At 32.3% G+C, this 27,603-nt stretch overlaps 3 protein-coding genes across 3 annotated transcripts in view; 1 reads left to right on the forward strand and 2 right to left on the reverse strand.

Annotated features, from left to right (window-relative positions):
- The window catches only part of LOC143919146 (uncharacterized), a 1,208,594-nt gene that overhangs the window by 128,190 nt on the left and 1,052,801 nt on the right, over positions 1-27,603 (forward strand). The window lies entirely within an intron of this gene.
- The window catches only part of LOC143919067 (uncharacterized), a 267,168-nt gene continuing 239,640 nt past the window's right edge, over positions 76-27,603 (reverse strand). Inside the window, exon 2 of the mRNA XM_077441250.1 lies at positions 76-6,771. Within this exon, the coding sequence (XP_077297376.1) occupies positions 2,876-5,509 (2,634 nt within the window). The 5' untranslated portion in view covers positions 5,510-6,771 and the 3' untranslated portion in view covers positions 76-2,875. The remainder of the gene's footprint in view (positions 6,772-27,603) is intronic.
- LOC143919063 (uncharacterized) overlaps positions 6,778-27,603 on the reverse strand; it is a 266,223-nt gene continuing 245,397 nt past the window's right edge. Inside the window, exon 2 of the mRNA XM_077441245.1 lies at positions 6,778-6,912. The gene's annotated coding sequence lies outside the window, so the exon portion shown is untranslated. The remainder of the gene's footprint in view (positions 6,913-27,603) is intronic.

Below are 27,603 nucleotides of genomic sequence, written 5' to 3' on the forward strand. Positions count from 1 at the left end.
ACCCTTGCCTTACTCCACGTTGTACTCGAAAATTTGTCGAGTTTAGCGAATTGATTCGAACTACTGCATGAAAAGACTTCGATAATGGTTTGATGTAGTTTATTGAAATGTAAAATTTGCACGTGGTGGTTCAGCGGAGCGTACGGAACACAAGTTGTCCGAACGCCGTCTACTCGAACTCTGTCGACCGTCGCGTATTTCCGCTTGGGCCGACACTAATGCCAACTCGTCAATAATGCCAATCGACAATCAGTTAATAAGACTGTTTGCCACACGTCATTACAAAAGTCGGAACATAGTCCCACATAGGAAAACTGTTGAACAATACAGTTATTCTACAGAGTTACAGCATTACTGACGAGTCGTTTACAATAAATCATAGCTCTTAAAATAATTAAATAGAGGGTGAATAATGAAACCTTTGCCTCATCCAGTGTGAGGATAAAATCAATTTATTGGTTCAGTAATATTTCAACTTATAGGTATACCTCTGGTGAATGTTGTTTCTATTTACATTAAAATTTTTGAAATCTCCTTTGAAGCTGTGAATAAGCATTACAAGATAAGTTTACTTTAAAGAAGAGAGAGTGGACTGTATATGGTTTAAAACTTAAGCATTCCTCATCTTGATGTTAACTTAGACAATACAATGTTGACACTGTTACAGTTGTCAAGACAGATCAGCTATTACCGATCAACTAAACTTGATTAGTGAGTGTAATGCTCCTAAGTTAACTTGATTTCATCAACAAGTAGCACAAACATTGCTAAATTAAAAGTAAATTGGAAAGTCATTCATTCATTCCTACAAGCAGGAAATGAAGGCGAACTATGATTATAGATGTCTCTACGTTAAACATCGAAATGTTCAGTATTATAATATTTACTTATTCTATGATTCACATAAATACTATAAACAGTAAGAGTTAACTTATGTTTTCATAACAAGAAACAGAAGACCTGCGGATGACTCCCGGCAGGTTATAATTAAGTAGACATGAAATAATTTAAGATGCTCCATTAAGTGTGGCTTGGAGACTAACATTAACAAATCATGAATCTAATTTTAACTGTCAAATTTGAACAGTTTATTTTAAACTCGGATATAATCCTTCCGAGTGATGACATGAGACAAGTCTTATATTATAAAGACAAAATGATTAGATTAAATTCGGAGATATATACTGCCGAATGTTAAAATGAAAATAGCTTAAATTATACACACAACACAATTAAAGTGAATTACGGAGTACTACTATTAACATTGAATGATTTAAACTCATGATTACATCTAATAAGTAATATGAGTTGGGGGTAGTGTCTTCGGGTTAAACTAAGCTACCGAAGTTGACGGAATTGAAGCTGCTGTTTCTCCTCCCTCTTGCTGATCTTCCTTCCTGTCAAGTGGTCCTTGTGGTAGAATCGGCAATGGCGCTACTAGATGACTGGACCGACGAAACTCTCCGCTGGCAGTAAAGACGTCGACGACTCGAACTCTGCCATCTGGTCCGGGATACAATTTAGTGACTCGACCCAAGACCCATCGGGTTGGCAGCATGTGTTCCTCCTTTAACAGGACCATTTGACCCACACTCCGATTGTTGCTCGAGTCCTTCTTCCATTTGTGTCGTAACTGCAAAGAATGTAAATATTCCGCCGACCAACGTTTCCAAAATGCTGCTGTGGTCAATTGTATCTGAAGCAGATTGGCATGGACATTAGTGTTATATTTAACCTCCATTGGAAGAGCGAGTAAGGATCTGCCAATTAAGAAATGTCCAGGTGTGAGGGGTAAAAGGTCTAGTGGATCCGAAGACAAGGGACTAAGAGGACGGGAATTCATGCAAGCTTCTATTTGAGTCAATACCGTACAAAATGATTCGAAATTTAAGGTGGTGGCCTTTAACACCTTGTTTAAATGAATCTTCATGGATTTAACCGCTGCTTCCCACAGCCCTCCCATGTGAGGCGCCCTTGGCGGGTTAAACTTCCAACGAATCCCTTCGGAGGCTACATACCGTAGTAGCTTCTCCTCATGAGGACGTTCGTAAATTAATTTTACTAAATTAACGAGTTCACGACTTGCACCGACAAAATTAGTAGCATTGTCGGAATATATCGTATTGGGCCTGCCACGTCTGGCTACGAATCTTCTTAAACAATTTAAGAAATTTGAACTCGTTAAGTCTCCGACAAGTTCCAAGTGAACTGCCTTACTGGAAAAACACACAAAGACACAAACGTAACCCTCAATTATCTTAGAATTCTTATTGCAACCACTCTTCACAGGAAAAGGTCCTGCGAAGTCTATCCCCACATGACTGAAAGGAAAATTCGCAGTGGTACGTTCAAGCGGGAGCAATCCCATTAATCTATTGTGTGACAGTGGTTTATTTCTGAAACAAATGACACATGAACGCACCACTCCTTTGACAGTATTATGTCCGGCCAATGGCCAATAGGTCTGCCGCAATAACGACAGTAAGGCTTGAGTACCCAAGTGAATATATTTCAAGTGCGCATCTCGGACAATCATGTGTGTAAGTTTATGCTTATTTGACAAGATAATGGGTGACGTTGATAGAGTTGTTCCCAGAGGAAGTCTACTTCCAACACAAATTAAATTCTCATGGAATAGAGGGGACAATTTAGCTAATTTACTGCTACTGGGAATTGGATGTCCCTTGCTCAGCAAACGATATTCCAATGGAAATGATTCCATTTGCGATAACCTTATCAAATTATTTAAAGCATCTTTTAATTCGAAAGCGGACGGTTCGTTATTTTCTTTAACGTTTAATTGTTTATTCCTTAGTGGCCGACGAACATATGATAAAACTCGAAGGAGTCTTGGAAGATGAGAATATTTATCTATCTAATTATTTTCCCTCACAAGGGTAGCGTTAGTGACTACCCTTCTCTCTGGAAGATCTATTGTGATCTCAGGAGGTCTTCGAGGCCATCGTGATTCATCTAATTTCAACCAACTAGGGCCGTCCCACCATAACGAATTATGATTTAATTGTACATTTTTATTTTTCTCTGCTATTTGAATCTGTCGGTACATCTGCTTAATATCCGCAGTAATCACGTATTTATGGAGTCGAAAGTTGAGTAGTAAACTTAACAAATCTGATTGGACACTAGGTCCCACCATCAAAATATTATTTAGTGAGATATTGGACGTTGTCTTTGCGGACGCATCAAAAACTACACGATATTTAGTGGTAAGGCTAGACTCCTTAACTACGACGTGATGAGGTGAATAACAATGAACCTCATGTGCCTCCGGAGGTTCACACTCTGACATATGTCCTGAATTTATATACTCTTCTAAAACTTTATTGTATTCCATTTTTAAATTATTATTGGCTAAAAAACGTCTTTCCAAAGTTTTGTGTCTTTTCTCCGCAATGTGCAATGAACTTCCTAATACTACCGGGGAATTTTTATATGGTAAAGCTACACAAAATCTACCGTTTTTATCTCGTGATGTGTGTGCTTGGAAATGTTCCTCACATCTTTTCTCCTCAAGAGATTGATGTTTTACCATAGGAACCTGGTCTATCATCCAAAAGTTTTGAATGTGACTGTCTAATTGACTTAAGCCTATGTGGCTCTTCCCTGGAGCATTATTTACTTCGGGATATGGACCAACTATTGTCCATCCGAATTCGGTATCCTTTAAGATAGGCATACCTTTTCCTAACTGGATGGTTCCTGCTTTCATAGCATGAACGCAAATCTCGGCGCCGAGCAATAAATCGATTGGCGTCGGTTTATTCCAAAGGGGATCTGATAACTTGATTCCCGCTGGTATTGAAATTAACTGTTGATCCAGTTTCACAGTTGGAATTTCGCCAGTAATTTCTGGTAATACCAAACACAACACTTTGGTTGAGTAATTAGTGGTTGAAGACCTTATGGTCACCTTGGTGATGTGACGAATGCTACTTTCTTGATTAGCGATACCTACAATTTTTTGAGAGATTTTCTCTAACTTGAAGTTATTCTTCTTAGCGAAAGATGTGGTAACATAGTTGACTTGTGAGCCGGAATCTAATAATGTGCGACCCTTAACGACCGTTCCATTGGACGTTATAATGTCTACTTGTACCGTGGGTAAAATTATCTCCCTTTGAGAGAAATAAGTAGAATGAGCATTAATTGACTTCCTTCCCGTATTATTTGAACTAAATGTATCGTCCTGATGCAACAAAGTATGATGGTTTTGTTTGCACCTTAAGCAATTATAGTTAGACTTGCAATTTGTTATCTTATGCGATGAATTTAAACATTTAAAACACATGTTATTAGATTTAACGAATTCATTTCTTTCCATACTGGATTTTGCTTTGAATTTATCACATTTGCCTATGAAATGATTATTCCGACAAAATGCACATGCGTTTACCTTACTTGATGGGTTTTTATTCGCGACATGAGTTCTCCTGATTCGTTGACGGTTATGAGGGAATTCTTTCACCGTAATTACCGATGCAGTAGATTGTAATACGTTACATCTATTCTGCAGAAACGTTTCTAACTTCTCGTACGGTGGCATTTCTCTGTCAACCAGAGATGTTTCCCAGTCCTTTAATAAACTAAATGGTAATTTCCTTAGAACTAAACATGTTACCCATGGATCTAAAATTTCTCTCGCGTAACCCAACGATTCAATGTTTTTAATACACACTGTTACCTGATTCAATAGATTTCTCAATTCGATATGTGATTCTCTTGTGATTAATTTTAAGTCACAAAGTGAGTTAATCCTAGTTTTGAGATTAAGTCTTGGTAAATTATATTGCTTGTCTAAAATACTCCAAGCTATTTCGTAATTGTCTGAGCTAATATCTAAACCTGATACAGCTGCCAAAGCGGGACCGCGTAATGATTGATGCAAATATAGTAATTTCGTGACATTCGAATATTCCGTTTTGTTTCCTATTATATTCTTAAAAGCTTGTTGAAACGATTGCCATTCAGATGGATCTCCCTGAAATGTGGGAATGGTTAACGTCGGTAACTTATCTCTAGCAAATTTAATTGTTGCTTGCTCTACCTTCAGTTTACAATCTTGAATGGATTGTCTCTCTAATGCTGCTTTAAGATTTTGAATTGTCATTGTGATTATGTAGAACTCTTCGTCTATTTGATCCGCCTGCTCTATATCTGTGATGTTGTCTAAATACTCATAATGGAGTTTTTGGAGATAGTCGTATGCTTTTTCAATAAATTGATACTGTCCTTCATTTATTTCGGAGATTCTGTCTATTTTCTCCTGTAGTCTTTTAAACGCGCCCGAATACTTTAATTCTATTGACGTCATTATAACTTCTACTTTATTTTCTTTCGCTAATGTTTTTATCGATTGAGTCTGACTTCGAGTCTGATGTATTCTAGAGCTTGACCTGTCTCTAATAGGTTCTACGTCCCTAGTTGGATTTCGACCTTTATGCGACTGGGAAGTCGAAGCTTCTATTTCCTCGTTTTCAGCACTTGACATTTGTTTCAGAAAGTTGCACTATTTCGTCTCATAAATACAGTTATTCTCTACTATAGCTGTCAATTGAACTATTCGTAGAGATAAGGTAATAATATTCAATGATTAACCGTGAATCTTAATATTCTACTTTAACTATTATCACCAGAATCTATCCAACATATTTTGGAAGAAATAACAACCCTAAATTGGTGGGTGCTTGATTTAAACCACTTTGGGGCTACAAGTCTTGTGATTTATTTTAAATCACCACTGTTTCATCACACATTATGAAACAAAGAGATCTACCGATGTATGAATATGCCGGTATGTACTTGATTTAATCCACTTTGGGGCTACAAGTGTAATTCCACATTTATCGTGGAAGGGGGGGGGGGGGAGGGTGTTTCTACACACATTAAGAAACAAAGATCTACCGATATGAATATACCGGTATGTACTTGGTTTAAGCCACTTTGGGGCTACAAGTATAATTCCACATTTATCGTGGAAGGGGGGGGGGGGAGGGTGTTTCTACACACATTAAGAAACAAAGATCTACCGCTATGAATATACCGGTATGTACTTGGTTTAAGCCACTTTGGGGCTACAAGTATAATTCCACATTTATCGTGGAAGGGGGGGGGGGGAGGGTGTTTCTACACACATTAAGAAACAAAGATCTACCGATATGAATATACCGGTATGTACTTGATTTAATCCACTTTGGGGCTACAAGTATAATTCTCCACGTGCTTTGCTAATTTTACACTACATCTGATTTTACACTTTTAATACGAAATTCGATGCGACCGATGAAACATTCCTTCGTAGCGCGATATTATTTTATACAATCGCGTTAATTAATTGTTATACTTTAAAACATATTTTAAAACTGACCTACCCACATGATTGCCTTTTGAACAGATTGCCTGAGATTGAATACATTCACTTACTTGAATATCCTTTACGATGTTTATGTGATCGTTCCGATAATTTTGGATTACCTCTGTGTCCCATGCGTCTTTGTAGGTTATGTTTTTATTTATATATTTTCTGCGTCAATCACGCGGTCATGTACCTCTGTACATCAATCAATATATTGCTGAAATAGAAGCAAACATGTTATTAGTATTGGAAAGGTATGGATAGTAACAAAGGAACGATACCGATTTCTTAATTGACATCCATTTTTTCTCGACCACGTTTTTTCCTATTGGTTTGTCCGTTTGGTGTTGTGGCCTAGGTTACTGGTGTCCGGTTCGAAGTGACCATCATGGAAAAGACTTCGATAATGGTTTGATGTAGTTTATTGAAATGTAAAATTTGCACGTGGTGGTTCAGCGGAGCGTACGGAACACAAGTTGTCCGAACGCCGTCTGCTCGCTGACTCTGTCGACCGTCGCGTATTTCCGCTTGGGCCGACACTAATGCCAACTCGTCAATAATGCCAATCGACAATCAGTTAATAAGACTGTTTGCCACACGTCATTACAAAAGTCGGAACAGTTATCATTATACAAGTTATGTATTATTTTTACAAGATGCATGGGGACTCCCATGTCCAGTAGAACTTTCCACAGATAGTCCCAGTTCACAAAGTCAAAAGCTTTTTTATAGTCTATAAAACAAAGAACGGCTGGAGTTTGAAACTCCCGACATTTTTCAATGAGTTGACGTATATTCAGTATTTGTTCCCTCGTCCCTTTGCCTTTTACAAACCCTGCTTGTTCGTTCGGTATTTGCCATCCAAGGTAACTGCTCAAACGATCTTTAATTATATACAGCAATACTTTACTAGAGTGCGATATTAAGGCTAAGGTCCTGTAATTCTCGCATTTTTTTGTAGATCCTTTCTTGTGTAAGGGAATGAATATTGAATTGACCCAATCTTTCGGCCATACTCCGTTTACCCAGATCTTGTTGCACATATTACATAGCGCCTTTATCGCAGTTTCACCAAGCTCTTTCAGAAGTTCAGCTTGTATACCATCGCTGCCAGGAGACTTTTTACATTTCAGTTTCTTTATGGCATTTACAACTTCAGATGTCAAGATGTCAGGCTCCCTGACATCATCAATTAGGGAAACAATTGAGGTCGACGAACTACCACTGTACAATTCCGAACAGTATTCTTTCCATCGGTTGAGTATCACATCAATATCTGTAAGCGTGTTTCCAAATTGATCATCTATTGTCCAAGTTTTGGGTGAAAATTTTTGAGTGACGATTTTTACTTTGTGAAAAATATCCCTTGCCTGATTCTTTAATGCGTGTTTTTCTATCTCCTCACATATGTCATTTATATATTTAGCTTTATCCCGCCTACAACTCCTTTGAATATCTTTATGTAATATTGCATACCTTTCAAGATATTCTGTCGATGTTATGCCAGTTTGTTTAAGTCTTTTACGTTCTTTTATCTTAACCCAAGTTGAATCAGAGATAAAAGACTTACGATGTTCATTTTGCGGTGTTTGATGTTTTCTGGCATACCGAATTATGAGATCTTTAAAAATTTTCCAAGACTCTTCTACATCTACATTAGGATTTATTTGGAATTCTGCATCTTTTTCTCTGATTACATTGCCAAAATTAATTACATCATCATTGGTGAGTTTAATTGCTTTATTTTGATGTCTTTTAATCATTTTCAATTTCAGTCGAAATTTAGCAACAAGCAAGTTATGGTCCGATCCGCAATCTGCACCTGGATATGTTTTGACGTTATGTATCGATGATTTCCATCTAGAATTTATTAATACATAATCGATTTGGTTGCGGTGACGATCCCCAGGAGATATCCAAGTGTACAATCGCCTAGGATGATGTTGAAACCAAGTATTCATAATGGACATTTTATTTTCAATGCAGAAACTTATAAGTTTCTCTCCTCTCTCATTTTGAATACCCAATCCATATTTACCTACTATGTTATCAATGTTGCTATTATTACCGACTTTGGCATTAAAATCACCAAGAATGATGGTCATTTCTTTGTTTGAGATATTTGACAATGTATCGAGTAGTGAAGCATAGAACGCATTTATTATAATATCTTCGGCATCTGCAGTAGGAGCATATATTTGAAGGATGTTTAGTTTATACGGATGCGTGTTGAGTTTTAAGTGTATAAGTCTGTCGCTTATGGGGTTGTAGCCAATTAGTGCACTGGTTAATTTAGATGCTAAGATCACCGCGACACCGCTATGTGACGAATCTTGGTTACCAGAAAAATATATCGTATTTCCATTTGAAGTTTTATAATGGCCGTTGTTCTTCCAGTGCGTTTCCGAGATTCCGAGTATATCTAGCCCATGACTGTACATCTCTTTCTCAACAACCAGTGTTTTCCCAGGATTCAGGAGTCCTCTAACGTTCCAAGTACCTATTTTGGATTTGTTCCGTAAAGTTTCTCCAGTCGCATATTTTCCACATGATGCCTGGTGAGTCACATGCATGTGGCCAGTAGCCAATTTCACACCGTGAGACCTGGAACCTCGAAGGCGCCGGGTGTCAGCCGGAGAGTCAGACTTCTTCACACTTTTATTTTTGTACATCATAGTTATCTTGGGAGAATACTGCAGTGGATTCCCACTTCCTTCTACAGCGCAGTAAATGTTTTGACATCTTATACTGGCAGAGCTGCTGCCCACTACCAGGGATTTATTATAGAGTTTCCTTCTCTGTCAAAGATGATACGGTACCTTTGAAAACCGGGTTGTGCTTTTGTTAAGCGGCGGCACTTACTCGCCGCTGACCTGAGACCGTCATAGTGTTGTGTGACATTTTATAGAGTGAAACTTACCACGGATTCACTCATCACCACTCTTATCTCAGCGCTCCTTGTCCAGGACCACCATGTCGCCATGGCAGTTGACTACAAGAGTCGTTCCCCTATCTGCAACTTGGGGACCTGAGCGGTTGCATGGAGCTCTGCTCTGAGCTTAATAATTACTCTGTGCGGACGGACGTGTGTTTCCATTTATGATATATTTACATATATTGACAGTTTATTCACAATCATAATATTTATTAAATTAGTACCAAACATTAACGTTAACGTTGAGTACAAGTATCCAATATCAAATATTAAATTATCAAAACTAAATATTAAATAATTCAACACTCAATATTAAATAATCAATTATGAAATAATTCAACACTTAACATTAAATAATCAATTATGAAATAATTCAACATTAAATATCAAACCATTCACTCAATATTAAATATGAAATAATTCAACGTTAAATATTATCAATACTATCATTAATAAATCAATCGACGTTAATAGTAAATTATTATCAAAAGAAATGTGATCGAAATTATGTGGGTAATTATGTAAATATGAAAATATTATAAATTTAAATTCCATTTAAAAAATATGAAATCAAGCATAGGTAATGATTCTGAATATGTACTAACTTGCGAGGCGCCAGAAGAGCTACATACTCATCCCAGCACCTCCTCTTTAGCTCCAATTTGACACAAAATTCTACATACTTATCGGGAACAACACACAAAAACACGTCCGCACCGAGCTCGCTCAACCCGCGAATTTATATATATATATATATATAATATATATATATATATATATATATATATATATATATATATATATATATATATATATATATATATATATATATATATATATATATATATATATATATATATATATATATATATATATATATATATATATATATATATATATATATATATATATATATATATATATATATATATATATATATATATATATATCGAATTACATATAATACAGAACCATTACTTGCTTTTTTACATTTTTGTGGACGACATCTATGGTCAGACATTGCAAACATTTTTTATTAACATAATACAATCAATAAGCATTCAGTACGAATATTTTTGTACACGAATCATCCACAAAGACGTTTACGGAGAAAAAAAATTTTTGCAGCATTTTTGTATACAATCAGCGAACCATGAGACACTGAACAACTGAAGGTTTACAATTTTTATGTTTTTATAAATCCATGTCACCAGTAATTTAATATAATTTTATGCTAAAACTTTTGTTTTATTTTTAACCATATTGAACCAACTTGCTCTGCAAATATTTCACACATAAAATACTAAGGGTTGAGATAATTTATGTAAAGTAACTGAAAAACACTTTGTATCAGACATATTTTATATACATACATACATAATATGATACATATATAAAATAAGTATATACCGGGATTGAACGTCCAACCGAAAAACATCCACCCTTTTAAAGGTCCAGCCACAAAAAGTCCGAAAACATAATATAAAACATAGATAAAGTAATAATGTTTAATAAAACGCTCCATATTTACATAAATCGGATATCGAGTCAATTTGACTCGATACTCGATTGAATACTCGACGGGTTTAAATTTTTTAAAATTAATTTGGATCTTATAGCTTTGCTTGTCGTTGGATCTTATAGCTTTGGACCTTATGTCGTGGAACCTATTTTTACAAACCTCCTTTACGTTTCACTTACTATTACAACTAAGAGGACTTTTTTATTATTTTTTCAGGTGTCTACCAACTTTTATTGTATTTATAGTTAGAGCCCGAGGGACATTTTGGCAACTACAAGAATGTTATGATCCAAAATCTGACATTTGGACAAGTATTGTAGATATGTATGTCAACAGATACGCTATTGGGGTGACGCATTGTGTATATCTATGTTAAAATTCTAAAAAAAATAAACAAAATAAAATATCTCTACTCATTATCCCCACCAAAATTGCATTTAATAGTATTGTATTTTAAACTTTAAATTGTAGTATTTAAAATATAACAGTTCTGATAAGTCCCAGTCGATCAAAAGCATTCAAAATCTTTTTGATCAAACATGTCACTCACATATCCACAGATACATTCAACTATGTAAGTAAATTGAACGAATTGAAACGAATAGAGAATTTCGGGAAAAAGAAAATTCCCCGTGAACGAAACCTTGATAATTCAATTCCGTTGCAAAATAAATGTGTCAAAGAGGAAACAAAAAAAGAAGAATAATCGTCCAATTTAAATTAGGTTCTCCAATTTATATAAAAATGGCAAAGAAAAAATCAATTTTAATTTAAAAATGCTACCATATTAAATTGAAAGAATTTCAACACCATTTCGAAAAGGATATTCAAAATAAAATTATTACTCACCCCAATTTATTGACTGAAAGTTAACAATTTAGTTATTTTAAAATGTTATACACGAGTTTCAATGGAAACTTAAAAGTAAAGCTTAAGTTTTATACAATACTAGCTGAATCCGGCATGTGTTGCAATACCATAATAACACATGCAATTCCCGTTCCCGTTCCCGTTTCGATAAGTAAATGTTTCAGTTTCAAATTAATACTTAATAATCAAATTCAATTATAGGAATGTATAGGAACGCATAAGTGACAGACAGACAAACAATGATTTTTATATATATACATATATAGGATTGTTATGAGTGGTACGTAATGTAAGGTTGATATGAGTGGTTCGTAATGTTAAGGTTGGTACGCGTGCGCGCAAGTTGGTTACCAACGTACACATTTCATTAACTACACACTGGCGCTTCATACTTTCGTGTCGATAAAATCGTAATTACGAATATTATTATTAAGAGTTTTTCCCGTTTTTTTCTCACAGTAATCTTCCCGGACATGCATACAACAAATCCTGAAAGTTATATCGTAATCGGTTCAGTGGTTTAGGAGCCTATTCGAGACAGACAGACAGACAAACATTCAATTTTATAAATACCTATGTATGAATATATATATATATATATATATATATGTACATACATATGTATATATATATATGTACATACATATGTATATATCACGGGACGAAATTTAGTTTCTCCCGATGATGACTTTACAACAGATTTATTATTGATTAATATTTGTATAGTAAAATATTAGTATAGTAGTTATTTATTTATCTTATATATTTTGTTAAATTTCACACATTTGATATATAATTTTGAAAGAGACTTTGTATGTAAGATTTAATGTAAGGTTTGTTAGGAGCATCGAAAACAAATCAAAGTTTCTATGACCACGATATCAATATATGTTTGAATATTATTTTAATTCAAATAAATTAAATAAAAAAAGTAATATTTATTATTAGTCTCGCCATGTTTAACCTGTTTATATTACAAATACCGAGTAAAGCCGGGTAAAAATAGTATATAATATTATAGTAATGTATAGCATTTGATTACGTAAATTTTATCTGCATGACAAGTTAAATTCAACAAAAAAGTACCAAAAATCTGAGAAGAGCGTCTCAAGCCCAATACAAAGATAGACTTAATATTCTCAATAGAATTCAGGTCTTTCAAAATATGAATTACAATTGATACTGTAAAAAAAAGTTTTTTAAAAACATACCTCTTCTATAATTTGTATATGAAATTATTATTTTGAATAAAAATACCAATAATTTTATTTTATTACCGCCATCTATGTTCGAAACTAAAAACTGGATAAACGTCAGGCACTTTTCAGAAATTCAAATTTCAAACGCGTCTTACATGATATTTTTGCACCACCGCAATGGCGGAGGATCCATTTACTTATATTGATGACCAAAATGAGCAATATGGCGAAGTATGAAAACGATCGGATAAGAGGCAAACTTTTTCCTCAATTGTAAACGTTAAGTGTATTCACGAATATTCACGAATTCGGACTATTTTAACGGGGTGCAATAAATAGTGTGACACTTACATATAAATATGTACATATACAATTTGTAAATATTGTTGCGTAGGGGTGGGTGGAGGATCCAAGTAAAAGGCCAACAGTCGTTTCACAGCATTTATTGATGATTAAGGAGATACACGCACTGGCAGTGCTCAGTCCAGAATGACATGATATCGCCTACGTACCGCCTTATAACGGGTAGATCTCTCAGGACGCCTAATCTGTTTACCTGTTGTATAGTCACGTATTCGGATATGTATTTCCACGACATTGGGTCTCCCCGTACCGATTCTGAGAAATAACTAATAACGGTCATTGTTTAGCCTAAATGCCTAAATATTTGGAAGTAAGTGTATGCACTTAGTTAATCCGATAACAGATATCCGTTGGTCTAAGTGCAATTCGCTCAATCCGCGGCGTACGTAACAATATGATCTTGGTCATTAAATAACTAATAAAAAATCGTCAGGCGTTGACTGGTTTCTAAGTTAATCGCTCGGAAACGAACTGTTTAAAATAAATTGCAAATAAAGGAAGCGGTATTTCGATTAATTTACTGGATACCTGTAGACTGCATACTTTGCTGTTCCCTTGAATAAAATCTTCGCCTTTAAATTTTCTCTATGAAAATATCTTAGAATAGCCGCATGGAATTTTATTAAATGAAACGCTCGCGTCATCAATTTCCAGCTCGATATTAGATTTGCCTGCACGACTTTTCTCCGTCGGATATGGGAAAAATATATAAAAATTTTCCACCGGGGTTTTCTCTATGCGTGTGGAAAATACATGCAAACCACTTCGATGTATCTTTTTTATTAAAAAAAATTACACAAAGATTCCACGGTGATATACGATACTGTGAACCATTTAGCAGAAGGAAATCAATTAGTTGCCACAATATGATATACAATATTGTCGTTAGGGGCACTTAAATAGAAATGACCGTGTGTGTGTACATATGTTTAGCTATTATGTATATTATATAATTTGTGTGCTTTTATTAATTTAACGACAATGAAGGTATTTAAAGACACGATGGAGGTGAACACAAATTCCTGGTAGTTAAAGTAATTTCGTACATTTGTATTAATTACAGTTTGTTTCTTTGCGGTGAGGCAAGGCTCATTTTGGGTAATGCAATTACGCTAACCACAGCTGAGTATTTTCTGAGAGAGCTTTATAAACCGCTTTTATTTGTATATGTATTTTTTTTATTTTTACGATGCTTCGTTGTGCGAAAAATTTACATTTTGTAACAGTTTTGTATTTCACTTTGTCTATTATGGTTCCCCGACTGAAGCGCCCGGGACAAAGCCGCGCCGGCATAAGCACGCGAGACAAAACCGCGCCGTTAAAAAAACCACGCAACGAATATTAACAGTAATGATGCGTTTTTGAATTTTATTCGTTATGAAAAATATATGTAGAATTTGGTTTTGAACGTGTAGAGTTCATAGCACATGAGTGGAAACTTTGTAGACTACCTATCGCGAAAATTTGAAGCACCATTGTATAGTCAAGGAAATGTGTTCGTTGGTAACCATGTTACCAGTTGGTTTATGACGACACGGCTTTGAACAGACGTTAGTTGAGCGCCAACCATCACTTGGTACCAACCATCCAAACGGGAATGGGAACGGTAACAGGAATGGGAACGAGAATTGCATGCCTTATTCTGATATTGCAACGCATGCCGGGTTCAGCTAGTAATATATATAAAAACAAGTAGTATAAATATTAAACACAAATCTAATGTATAATAAAAATCCGATATAATACAGTAATGATAAAATAAGAATATTTATTTTGAAAGTGTACTTTTGAATTTGTGCTGATTTTTGTTATTAAAGTTTCAATAAAGTGTAAATATGTAAATTCAAAAGTAAACTTTCAAAATTTATTAACGATTCTTATTTTAGCATTTCTGTGTTCTATCGGATTTTTCTCACACATTAAACCTGTTTTAATATGAATATTACTTGTTTTTATATTTATTTTCTCGTTGCGCGATTTTGTCGCCGCACTTTTTTGGTTTGCGCGATTTTGTCGCATTTTGTTCTGCGCAGTTTTGTGACGACAACCTTGTAACCAGAGATGAGTATCTTGCCCTGTGGCAGGTAAAGCGATCATTTCAGCTCCTTGCATCCTGATCTATCATATATGTACGTATTAAATATATGCCGCCGTTTTAATTGGTTTTCGAGGATTATCTCCAGACTTAAGTGCAGTCGGCTAACAATGGAGACCTAAGAATTGACTTAGTGATCGGTAACGGCATTCAGTCACTTCCCGCTAGAGATCTCAGAACTGACAGCGCGAAAGCGTGGGACTACATGCCAAGACCGTGGGACTGCGTATCTAGTATGTGACTATAACAATAGGTAAACAAACGCGTCGAGGAAGATGCAGTAAGCGACCAACCCTTTATAAGCAGGCACTTAGACCATATGAAGGCATTTTGGACGGAGAACTGGCAGTACGTGGATCTCCTTAAATACCCAATAAATGCTGTGAAGCGATTTTGGCCTATTATTTGGATCCTCCACCCACCAACAATATTATAGTTTTAAAAATGAGTTTAGATAAATATTGTCGTCTATTTGACGGACCTTTTCAATATTCAATAAATCGTGCTATGCAATGTCTCAGTTATTCTGCTGTGTGATTTTGTCTTACGCAGTTTTATTTCACGTAGTTTTGATGACGCGTTTATGTCGGCATGCTTAGATACGTCGGCGCGGTTTTATCCCGCGCGCTTTTGACTAGACACTGTCTAATACATAGTTATCCAACCTTAGGTAATCGGGTATTTACGTTTAGAAAATGAATTATCATAAATAAACATTATGAATAAAACTCATCCAGAATAATAAAGACCGTGCTTTGCGCTTTAAGCAGTGATTAAATAAAGACTGAATGATTTCTGATAGTGTGGGTAAAATTGTTTTTTTGAAAATTTCAATTGATTGTGTGTATATATGACGTATTTGATGTTTTTGAAGAATATAAGAAGTATCAAAAACAAAATTCGCAAAAAAACAACATACCGATTTTGAGAGCATTTAATTTTTTTATTTTATTTACCAGCAATGGACTCTACGTCATAATTAACCGGTAGGTAAACATACTAAAATAGCAGAGTAGTCATATAAATTTTTAAAATGAAACCTTAATGGTCCCGTCACACTGCCACCATCAGGTGTTTGCTTTGTCCGTACTTCTTCTTCACAGAGTCGAGTTCCGTTAGTATTTGCAGAAAGCCAAGGGAAAGGTAGTTGGGGTGAAAAGGGGGTGAAAAACAAGGCACGTGAGGCCAATGGGGTTGATTTCAGAATCTCTCTCCACTATTGGAAATTTCTTCGGTTTCCGCGTCTACGTGATTGGTTTCATAATGGGACAACTTTCAACTCGTCTGAAATACGTTGTCTATACACTTACATGTGTATAAATACGTATATATGTATATTCTTTACAAGTGTATGAAGAGTATTTTTTGACAAATTTTATTGATAATTAGTACAAAATTAAAATTTTTGTAATTTTAAAATACTTCAAAAATAAAATTATTTCAGCTACATAACATATGTCAATAAAAATCGCACATTTTGGGGCTTGAAAAATCGACAGGAATCGGGATTACATTTAATGTTAGATACATTTAAAATAGTTAAAAATATTGTGTTTAAAATAGTTGCGTAACTTTCCGAACATGTTTCTATACTAGAATTTTTCGTTAAATAAAAATTTCAATTTTTATTTAAATTGTAAAAATTAACATTTTTAGTGCATGAGTTTGAAAAAGTTGTAGAATTTTATGGGATATATTATATTAAATGGGAATGCTGTTGAGAAAAAAACATTAAGTAACTATTTAATTTAATATGATAACATATTAAAAAAAAAATCTTATTCGGCTTTACATGTTAAATCAATGACATTTTGAGAAATATAATTAATTAATAATTAAATAATTATATTACATTTTGCAATTATTACGTTTTGATGTATGCAAATTGGTTGTGTATTTGCTGAACACATTTTTTTTCATTAGTTATGTACATATGTATATCCATCCTCTTTACATACATTTAAATTTAAGTATTTTAAAATACGATTATATGAATAATGAAGGCAAAATTATCATATGTTTTATGATAATTTTACATAATTATGTTTATAATAGAGTGAATTACTTTATTTATTATTAATTTTTGTATAATTAAAATACATTAAAATATTATAATATTTAATATATGCATTATTTCGAAAACTTTTTATTTTTATTAAATTTAATCTAATATATAATTTCGAAAGAGACTTTGCATATATGAAACCTTGGTTGATTGGTTCGTAGACAACACATTCGATTTATTTTGTTTTTCGATTTATAGGCGCCGATTCGATTTTCTTCGATTCAAAGGATTTGAAGTTCTCGAGGACGCAGGCACCGGATTCTGGTATACATATAATTTCGAAAGAGACTTAGTATATATGTTTGTTTGTTCGTGACAGTCAATTGACAGCCGACAGTCAAGGGGGCGCAGGCGCCGGATTCTGGTATACATATAATTTCGAAAGAGACCTATATATGTTTGCTTATTCGTGACAGTCAATTTAATAATAAAAAAAACAAATGAGTATTCAAATAAATTTATATAAAATAAAACTATTCTATTAGATTAGTCATGTTTAAGCTGTTTATATTACAAATACTGAGCGAAACCGGGAAAAACAACTAGTTTAATATACATACTTATAAAGCCTAGAAATTAAAAAGTCGAAGTTGATCGTCCATTATTCGTATTAAATTTTACAATATTCAAGTCGCGTATAAACAGTTTTGCTTAATTTGCGATTTAAAAATCGGACATATTAAATTTTGATTTGTTTAAATTCGTCTCCGAAAACTGTGAGGAATATCATTTAGCGAATAAGCATTGTCATTTGTTTTTTCGTATAAAAATTAATTTGAAAGATTTTCATTTTCAAATAATTTATAGTATTGTATTTAAAACAAGCGATAATGAAAGGTTTATTCCATAGATTGAATGCAATTTTTAGCGTTTCGCGATTGTTATTATAGAATAATTTTATAATTCACATGATGAATATATATATCTACCTCGAACAAAACTATTTTCTCAATCCTAATTCGTCCTTTAGATATATCAATGCATTTCATTATATACGTAGAATAAAAGGATGGATATTATTTTTATTTTACATATGAAAGCGAAAATATGTATGTATGTTCATTTCGAATACTAAATTACGTTGAACACGAGCATTTCCCGTTCATCAATCACTGGTTATATAACTTTTCCATGAAAAGTACCATATGTCTTTGTCACGGCGAATCAAATGTAAGTTGCGGTGAAATATTTCCTATATATGTATATATATATTTTTTTTTTTTTACTGAATTTTTTTCGAATTATATTACACTATATTATATAACGCTACGTACTATTTGAATTGCTTAACATTTCAACACTAAAGTTTCAACTTTAGCATATTTCATACTGCTTATATACATAAAATATGTATGTACATATATATATATTATATATACAGGTCAGGTATTTCTCAATTTGGCACTAATGAAATGCATTTCAAGCATCGGTACAAAGCGTCTATGTACAACTGCCAATATTATGCATAGTTGGTGCAAATTTCTGGCACCTACATTGTACATATGTACATACATATATGTATTCAAATTGTAATTTAGAGGAATTAAAATAATCTCAAATAAATCAATATATGTATTTCCTTATTGGTAATATAACATTGATTTGATTAGAATAATTGAAATATAACAGTAAAAATAATTTAAACATATGAAAAATGGTGTTTTTTCTGCAGTTTATTTTTCAGAACAAAAAAATCTTAATCACGCTCTTTTAAGATTGAGACAATTTTTTGAAATTCTAAATATTTGAAAGATGAAAATGAATCATACATTTTTCCATCATAAGATTTACATATACGGCGACAAGGTTCATTGAAACATAATACAATAGAAAATTAGAACAAATGAAAAAAAAAACACAATATTAATATAAGAAAGAAAAGAAAAAAATTGTATTTTTAAAACAACAAACAATGATGTTACACCAAATGAATAAATAAATGAATTGAAAGAATAAAATAAATGCATTTAGCATTTGTACAAATTGGAAAAATGATAATGCAACAATTTTTTTAAGTTATGTTTACTAATATTAAAAAAATCAAATTGGCAGAATTCGTTACCCAGTTTATGAAGTCTGGGTAACGTTGAATTTTTTTTATAATAATTTTAAATCTAATGAATGTCATTGACAGAGTCCATAGCAGTAAAAAATATCAAGAAGCTTTAACGTAACATCAAATTTTTTGATTGTAAGTATTCTGAGTCCCAATTATTAATATTATATTAATTTAACGATAAAATCATATTGATTTCATCTATAATATATGTATGTATGTATGTATGATAAATAAATATTTATATTTATTTATATATAAATAAATATTTAGTCCCAATTATTAATATTATATTAATTTAACGATAAAATCATATTGATTTCATCTATAATATATGTATGTATGTATGTATGATAAATAAATATTTATATAGCAATGGTTTTATTAAATCATTTAATTATATGAATATAAAAACGGACACGATGTATATATGTGTGTGGGCATGTGGCAGATGCGTGGACAAGTGTTGAGATTAAAAAAAAAACGAATTTTAGAATACCAGGAGTATATATTGTACCTAGAGATATTTAATAAAATAAATAAAATACACTTTAAAGCATCTTCCCGATTTTTGTTCAAGTTCCAATTCGCGATCCTTGTTTCAGATCCAATTTTGATTAATTATTATTATTGTATTGTAATTTGATTTTAAAATATATGTATATCATTTGAATTGAAAAAAAAAAATTCGGGTGTGACCAACCTATGACTTTATCTATGTATTTGAGGAATATAAGAAGGTTACAAAACAAAATTTGATATTGAACTAATAACTTTGATAGCGATACAAATTGAGCGCAAATATATGCAAATACTTGCACAAGACAAAATTTCTACTTCCGGTTGGCGGATTTTGTTCAAATTTTTTTAATTATTTAAAATCAGTATAATTATTATACACATTTAATATCAAGAGGATAAAAATAATTTAAAGGGTCAAAATAAAATAATGAAATTTTGTTTTTTAAAAAAATACTACTTCCGGTTTACGAATTCTGACCAAAACGTTACCAAATCTAAGTTAGTACATAAACAACACAAATATAAATTTTCAGCTTAATACGTTTAGGGGTGTGGACAGGATCCAGGCGACAACATTTTTGACTTTTCTAATAGGAGAAAATCCCACTTCCGGTTCATTAAATTTGCTGATTTTATTTTTTATTTTTACTTAAAATCACTATCTCTATTGTACACAATAAATATCAAGACGCTTAAAATAATTTAAAAGGTCAAAATAAAATAACGAAAAAATAATGAAATATTGTTTTAAAAAAAAATACTACTTCCGGTTTACGAATTCTGACCAAAACGTTACCAAATCTAAGTTAGTACATAAAGAATATAAATATAAATTTTCAGCTTAATACGTTCAGGGGTGTGGTCAGGATCCAGGCGACAACATTTTTGACCTTCCTTCCGGATGCTTCCGGAAGGGAAAAAATCCCACTTCCGGTTTATTAAATTTAGTGATTTTTTTTTATTTTAATCACATTGATACAAGAATTATACTTGAATTTTTTCGTGAAGACCACACATGTTTAATGGGTCGAAAAAAATAGTGGAAGACAAATCGAACAAGAGTAAACTGCCACTTCCGGTCGACGCACGCTTACCAAATTTTATACATAACTTGGTATTGAGCTTAAACTGATCGATATGAAATTTGAGTTCGATAAATCAAAAGGCTTTTGAGAAAAACATAAAAAACCTCGATTCTCTAGAGTGAAAGTACTACTTCCGGTTCAGATAAAAATATTTAAAAATTATGAAATTATAAAAATTATTATTTCTAGTACATGTAAAAAAAAATCAGTCCGATTCAGTTAGTAGTTTGGGAGAAAATCGAATTCAAAAACTTAAAAAAAAGAGGACACCTATAAGGGGAGGTACCATTTCCGGTCAACTTAAAAATTTGAAAAAAATTTACGTAGTGTCTATAAGAATTTCATTAACCGATACTAAGTTTCGGTTCGATAGGACTAACGGTGTTGAAAAAATCCCCAAAGTACACAGACACACACACACACATATTTTCTAGATCATTAAAACGTGATCAGTAATCGATTCTGAGTTCGAATCAGTCAAAGTCTCGAGTTCGAATTTTCGCATGATCACAAAACTTCATCTATTGTTACTACGTACATAGATAAAGTAAAAATTTAACGACTGACCAATCAGAAACGTCTTTGACCAATTCAGCCAATCAGGAATGACTTTGACGACAGCCAATCAGAAACGACGTTGACTACAGCCAATCAGAAACGAATTACACACGCCGTTTCGGTTTTATCTATAAGCTTTGTATACAGAAATTCCTCAAAATTCAACGTCATTTCAAATGGATAAAACTGAAAATAAGATTAAGCAGAATATCGTTGAAAAGTTGTCAATTTGTAATTGTGATCGACAAGTTTAATTCATTTTCAAAGATTTTAGAAAGCGGCTTAACTTCTATAGTACGATATTTAACGAAAAGAAAAAAATACGACCGTGTTTAGTGGATTTGGGCGAACTAATAAGAATAAAGTGAATTTGGAAATGGCCGGTGACAGATTCGACTGAAACTTTTTTAATTCCTGTAACTTATTTCTCGTCCAGTCCAGACTCCCTTGGAATGAATTACGGTCAAAGTCACGAAATGTGAAGTGAGTTGGATTTTTTTCTCTCAATTTACCTATAGTATTATTTAAGTATTTCTCACTTAGCACGGAGTGTAAGTAAATTGATTACGGCTCAGTCTTGTCAAATTGTAAGCTCGTTCCGTTGAACGGAGTGGATTAAATTTTTTTCCCCTCGGAACGAAATACGATCTTCCAAAGCTTTGGACGAGGAACTTTAAGCCCTATACTGGATAATTCAGAAGATTGGTGCAACATGTGACATTGCGATAAGTTTACTGTAAGTTTGTGCTTCCTTACTTGTTATACTTAGTTATACGATTCCAAAGCAAAGGTGTTCATTTGGTTGATTAATTCCTTATGGTTGTTAGTTCGTGAATATATTACATCTTATGTATATCGTGTCTTTCGTTCCAACTTCTCGCGATGCTGCATATTTGAGTGATATTAATTCAAATTTATGAAGCTTGACGAAATAACATATACGAATGTAGATGTAGACATTTGGTAAATCATACATACATATGTATATATGTACATATGTATGTGTGTGTATATTTTATTTTATTTTACAAATATATATACCAGGAAAGCCTAACAATGCACCTTCCTAGACAATTAACTACAAACATTGCAGCATTTTTATTACATAAATCGCTGTATTTCGAGAGGCTGAAGTATACAGAATTAACAATTAATTAATTAATCCATATAAACATCTATGAATTTAGACTTGTACATATTCTACACAAATCAAATTGAAATATTTGTGACATAGCAGGTAGGATGATTTTTGCCAATTTGATGGAGGAACTGTTTCAATAATGAAATCAGATAAATTGCCAAACTCTGATAAGAAACGACTGACTTCGAATCACAAATATCCAAGTGTGACCAGCAGTTTTAAAGATTAGCTCGGGATCAAACCCAGTAACCTCTCGGTGCTAAACATAAACGCAACTTATTTGTATTTAGATTTACGCAGACTTATTTGGGTTTAAATATTGGGCAAAAAATTTTAAACGAGTAATCGATGTTAATACAATCTATTAACCATTAAATGAGATATTGTTGTATATTTTTATTATTCTGTTTTTTTTTTTTCAATTTTATTCTGAAAGCTGGTTAAACGATTAAATAGGTTTCGACGGTCAGAAAGTTTATTCGGGGAATAAACTTTCTGAATAAACTTTTCGGGGCCTAAACAATGAATTACATACTTACAAATATATTATAAATATAAACTAGATTACCAATAATATGCTAAAAATGAATGACTACTTAATTCAGTTCTTATGTAACCTCAAAAGGCACTTACATATGTATGTATGATCATATTGTTTTGAATGAATTTTGTGTACGATTTGTATATTTTAGTATTAACTAATTTTACTTCGGATATACATATGTATGTACCATGTGTTTTTTTTTCTTTGAACATGCTTTGTGTATATGTACGTTGTATGGTTTATTTTATTAAGTTTGACTTACCATGTGGTTATAAGTATGGACTTACCTAAACACAATCTGCTTTAGGTCATCGACTTCTTCGATGACCTCGAGTCATCGAGTCTTTAATTAATATTATGTATTAGATGTATGAGCTTTTATAAGAATTGTAAATAGGTTTTTGAACTATTTTTCCTATTAAATATGTTGTACATTAACATTCGAATAATATTATACTATGATTACTAACCAAATTAAATTAAAATTGTAAAATAGAAAATGATCAGTAGATTGGTAGCTATTAAAATAGATATAAGATGTATTGTGAATATAATTTCGAAATAATAAAAAGCATTTAAAAATCAAAAAAAATATATATTTCTTCTATAATTTTGCTTACGTTACCATTAGTCAAAGTATGTATGTATAGATTGTGAATTGGATCAATTTTAATTGGTTTTAAATTAATTTAAATATCCTATTATATACATGCATATATTTAATATATTATATATAAAAAATCTTACATAGAACATTTAGTAAACAACGCATAAAAATTGTCAATTGTAAAAATATGTGAAAATAATCAAACGCAAATACAATCGCACTATCAGTTCAATTTGAATATCTTTCTAGCAATATTTTTTCGTCTATCATTTAATAAATGTGATATTACTTTTTTGAAGCAATTATAATACAATAATTTGTATGAGAAACACTGTAAAAGTCGTCAAAACATACGAAAGCCTCTTCATGTGAAGTTGATTATTTTACTATGAACCGACAGTCCGTATGTTAAATAAATCGTTGAAATTTTCCCGTGCCTCCGTCAAATTTTCATATTGAACCGTGGTGAAAAATTTGCGACGGTGAGGCTTTCACGGAGACTTGGTCCGTAAATTATCCCAAGCCTCCCCGGGGAATTTCCGAATTTTCATCCTCATCAGAGGATGAAGTGTTCGGTCGACTGTTAACTTCTCGTTCTTCTTTTGAGCGAGTAGGCTTTTGAATTGGCGCTCCTTTTTCCACATTTTTTTTTTGGGAATCGATTTCAAAAAGTCAAATTGTCTAGCTCAGCTGGACGGAAATGTCTATTCGATTCAAAGCTCGCGTGCTTCTACACTAAAAAGCTTTCCCGCCTTAATCGTGAAAGCTTTCTTTTCTCGTCTGCCTTTCTCTCCTCCTTCGAGTACGTACAAATCCATTCAATATAAATTATCTGCGGGGCTAAATAGTGCTAGTTCGACGTTAATAAATTGTTTTCATTTATTCTTTTTCCATTTAATGTTCGTCGACTATACATATCTTTTCATCGATGAGACAATGCAACTTTTAATTCTTTGGAACAAAAATTATTGAATAAATTGCGAATTTGGATTAATATCACTGTTCGACAAATGACGACTTTTTTTTGGTTCAGAGACGAGATATGACTTTTCTTATAAATTTATGCCCAGTGAACACGAATCTGGTAATAAAAAATCTTGATTGGCTTGAGATTCGGAGATATGTGTTTTTTAAATCGCGCGATTTTTCTATATCTTGGTGTTGTTCGGTCGATGTTTCAAAATCTGTCAATTTTCTGTTCAAAATAAATATTGAAATCTAGAGTCGGGTATTTTATCTATCATTTGTAGTACTTTTCAGCTTTCAAATCTCTCTAAGTAGTCGTCCAGTTCAAATCAAAAGTCAAAAGTACGTATTTTCACTTGGGATTTTTTCCCACTGTTAATACTATTTTATATTGAGTTTTTTCTATTGAAAAATATTTATTGAGATAGTGTTCTGGCCACAGTATTTTTTGTTTTCGTTTAAAAGGGTTAATTGGAAGTGTGCAGAATTTTAAATCGGTAAAATTGCGAGCTAAAAGCTCATATTGGTATTTACTCGTATTTACACGAATCTGAATTGAATTATTAGGGATAATACATTAAATTGTCTTTATATGAGAATTAAATAAAATTCCACTTAGAAAAATCATATTTCGACTATTCTTGTGGATTAATAACAAAAATTCTATTGATAACTGGATTAACTCGATAAAATAAACGAATTTTTATTATTATTTATTTTTAATTTCGTTGACAAAAAAATCAACATATATTTTTTATTATATTTTTTTATTACATTTTATACCAGGAAGGCCTTACGGGTAAACCCCGATGCGCCTTCCTGGCCAATTACAAACAATACAGCATTTTTATTATACATGTCGCTGAATTACGAGACACTGAAAACTTGCAAATTAACGAGACATCTATGAATTGTACATATATTTTGTTGTACATTTATCATACTCAAATAGTGGTGACATGGTAGGTAGGAAGGATTTTAGCCAATTTTTAATCGGGAACCGTTTCAACAATGAAATCAGAGAAAATTGGCAAACTCTGATTGGAAACGATTGACCTGAAGTCACAAATATCCAGGTCTGACCAGCAGCACTACAGATATGATCAGAAAAATTCTTTTCAATCGAGGTCAGCTCATGGGATCGAACCAGGCGCCTCTCGGTGTAACGCAGAAGCTTAATGACCGAGCTATGCTGCTGGCTATATTTATGTCGGTATAATTTTATATTTATTTTTAAACAAGGTCATAATATATCACTATACGCAAAATACGCAAAATAAAATAAAATTTAAATATTAACCATTTATACAAATCTTAAATACATAAAACTCGATACATAATCGATCAATGGTAATGCTTTCAATTGTGTCGTCATGGGTTCCATCCCATATGCTGCTGGCCAGACCAAACATCGTGTTGTTCATCATCTCAATTTTAGCTGATAAAAAAATGCTGCAAAAATTCCACCATCGATGTCTCTGTGGGTCTTTCGCGAAAATGCAAAATATATAATATTAGAAAAAAAATCATTTTAAGCCTTTAAATCACACATACGGATGGGAATGTTAAAAGAAAAGTGTTAGAATGGTATGCAAAATCACTGCACAAAATATATAAATCGCGATTTTCGCTGATTTATATAAATGCTGCAAATTTATTCATAGATGTCTCTATGATAGCTAATCGATGTTTGAATTTACCTTGAATAAAACTCACAATACTTCTGTACAATTTTTGAGCATAGATGTCGTGTAAAATGTAAATAAACGGGTGAATACGTGTATAAATAATTAATAAAGGCCAAATTAAATAATGAGAAAAGTAAAATCAAAACGATTGTAAACGTTCATATTATCTAATATTTATTATAACAATAAAATACTTTTTAATAACAAGATGAAAACCAATACGTTTAAAAATATTTTAAAACTTTTGTATTGAAAATAATGGTTCGTCTTATAATTTTCACACCATTAATATTTTCTTATTTGAATTATTTACATTTAAAATCTTAGTTTAGTGGGATCGAATGATATATTTAATATTTTGATTACCGTGTTTTATATATTTTCCCAAATTTCATTTCGTCATAATCTATTTGAAATCATACTTTATCATTTAGAATTGTTTAACATTATATTATTCTTTGACTGAATTTAATAATTTAAAATACATATTGTACATCCATAAATAACATTATTTTTCTTCAGAAATACAATCTATTGTGCATATTATTATTTTAAAATAAAACTCCATTTGTTATTATTAAATATATATATATATATATATGTACTGATAACACAATTTCATTTGATTAACGAAAATATTTTGTTACATTTCGATAAAAAAAAAACAATATATTTTTGCTAGGAATCTAAAGAAAACACTTTAGTATAATTTTAGTATAATTTTAGTATAATTTTAGTATAATTTTAGTATAATTTTAGAATAAATTTGTGATTATTTTTCCATACACATAGAGATCGATCTTTGCATTGATAAAATATTCCTGGAAAAAAAGCAATGTCTTTGATTAGGTCGAGCCTTTTGTAAAAGCAGGCCGAAAGTTTCCACAGTTTTCCCGGGGGTAACGTTATTGCGAGAAAAATGATCTTCAGCTCTGTATTAATTAACTAGAATGAAAAATGATACAAACGATGGAAAATATCCGGTTCGATTATCCTTCCTATTAATATGAGACC

This window comes from Arctopsyche grandis, chromosome 11, assembly GCF_051622035.1.
Source record: "Arctopsyche grandis isolate Sample6627 chromosome 11, ASM5162203v2, whole genome shotgun sequence".
In the NCBI taxonomy this organism is placed as follows: domain Eukaryota; kingdom Metazoa; phylum Arthropoda; class Insecta; order Trichoptera; family Hydropsychidae; genus Arctopsyche; species Arctopsyche grandis.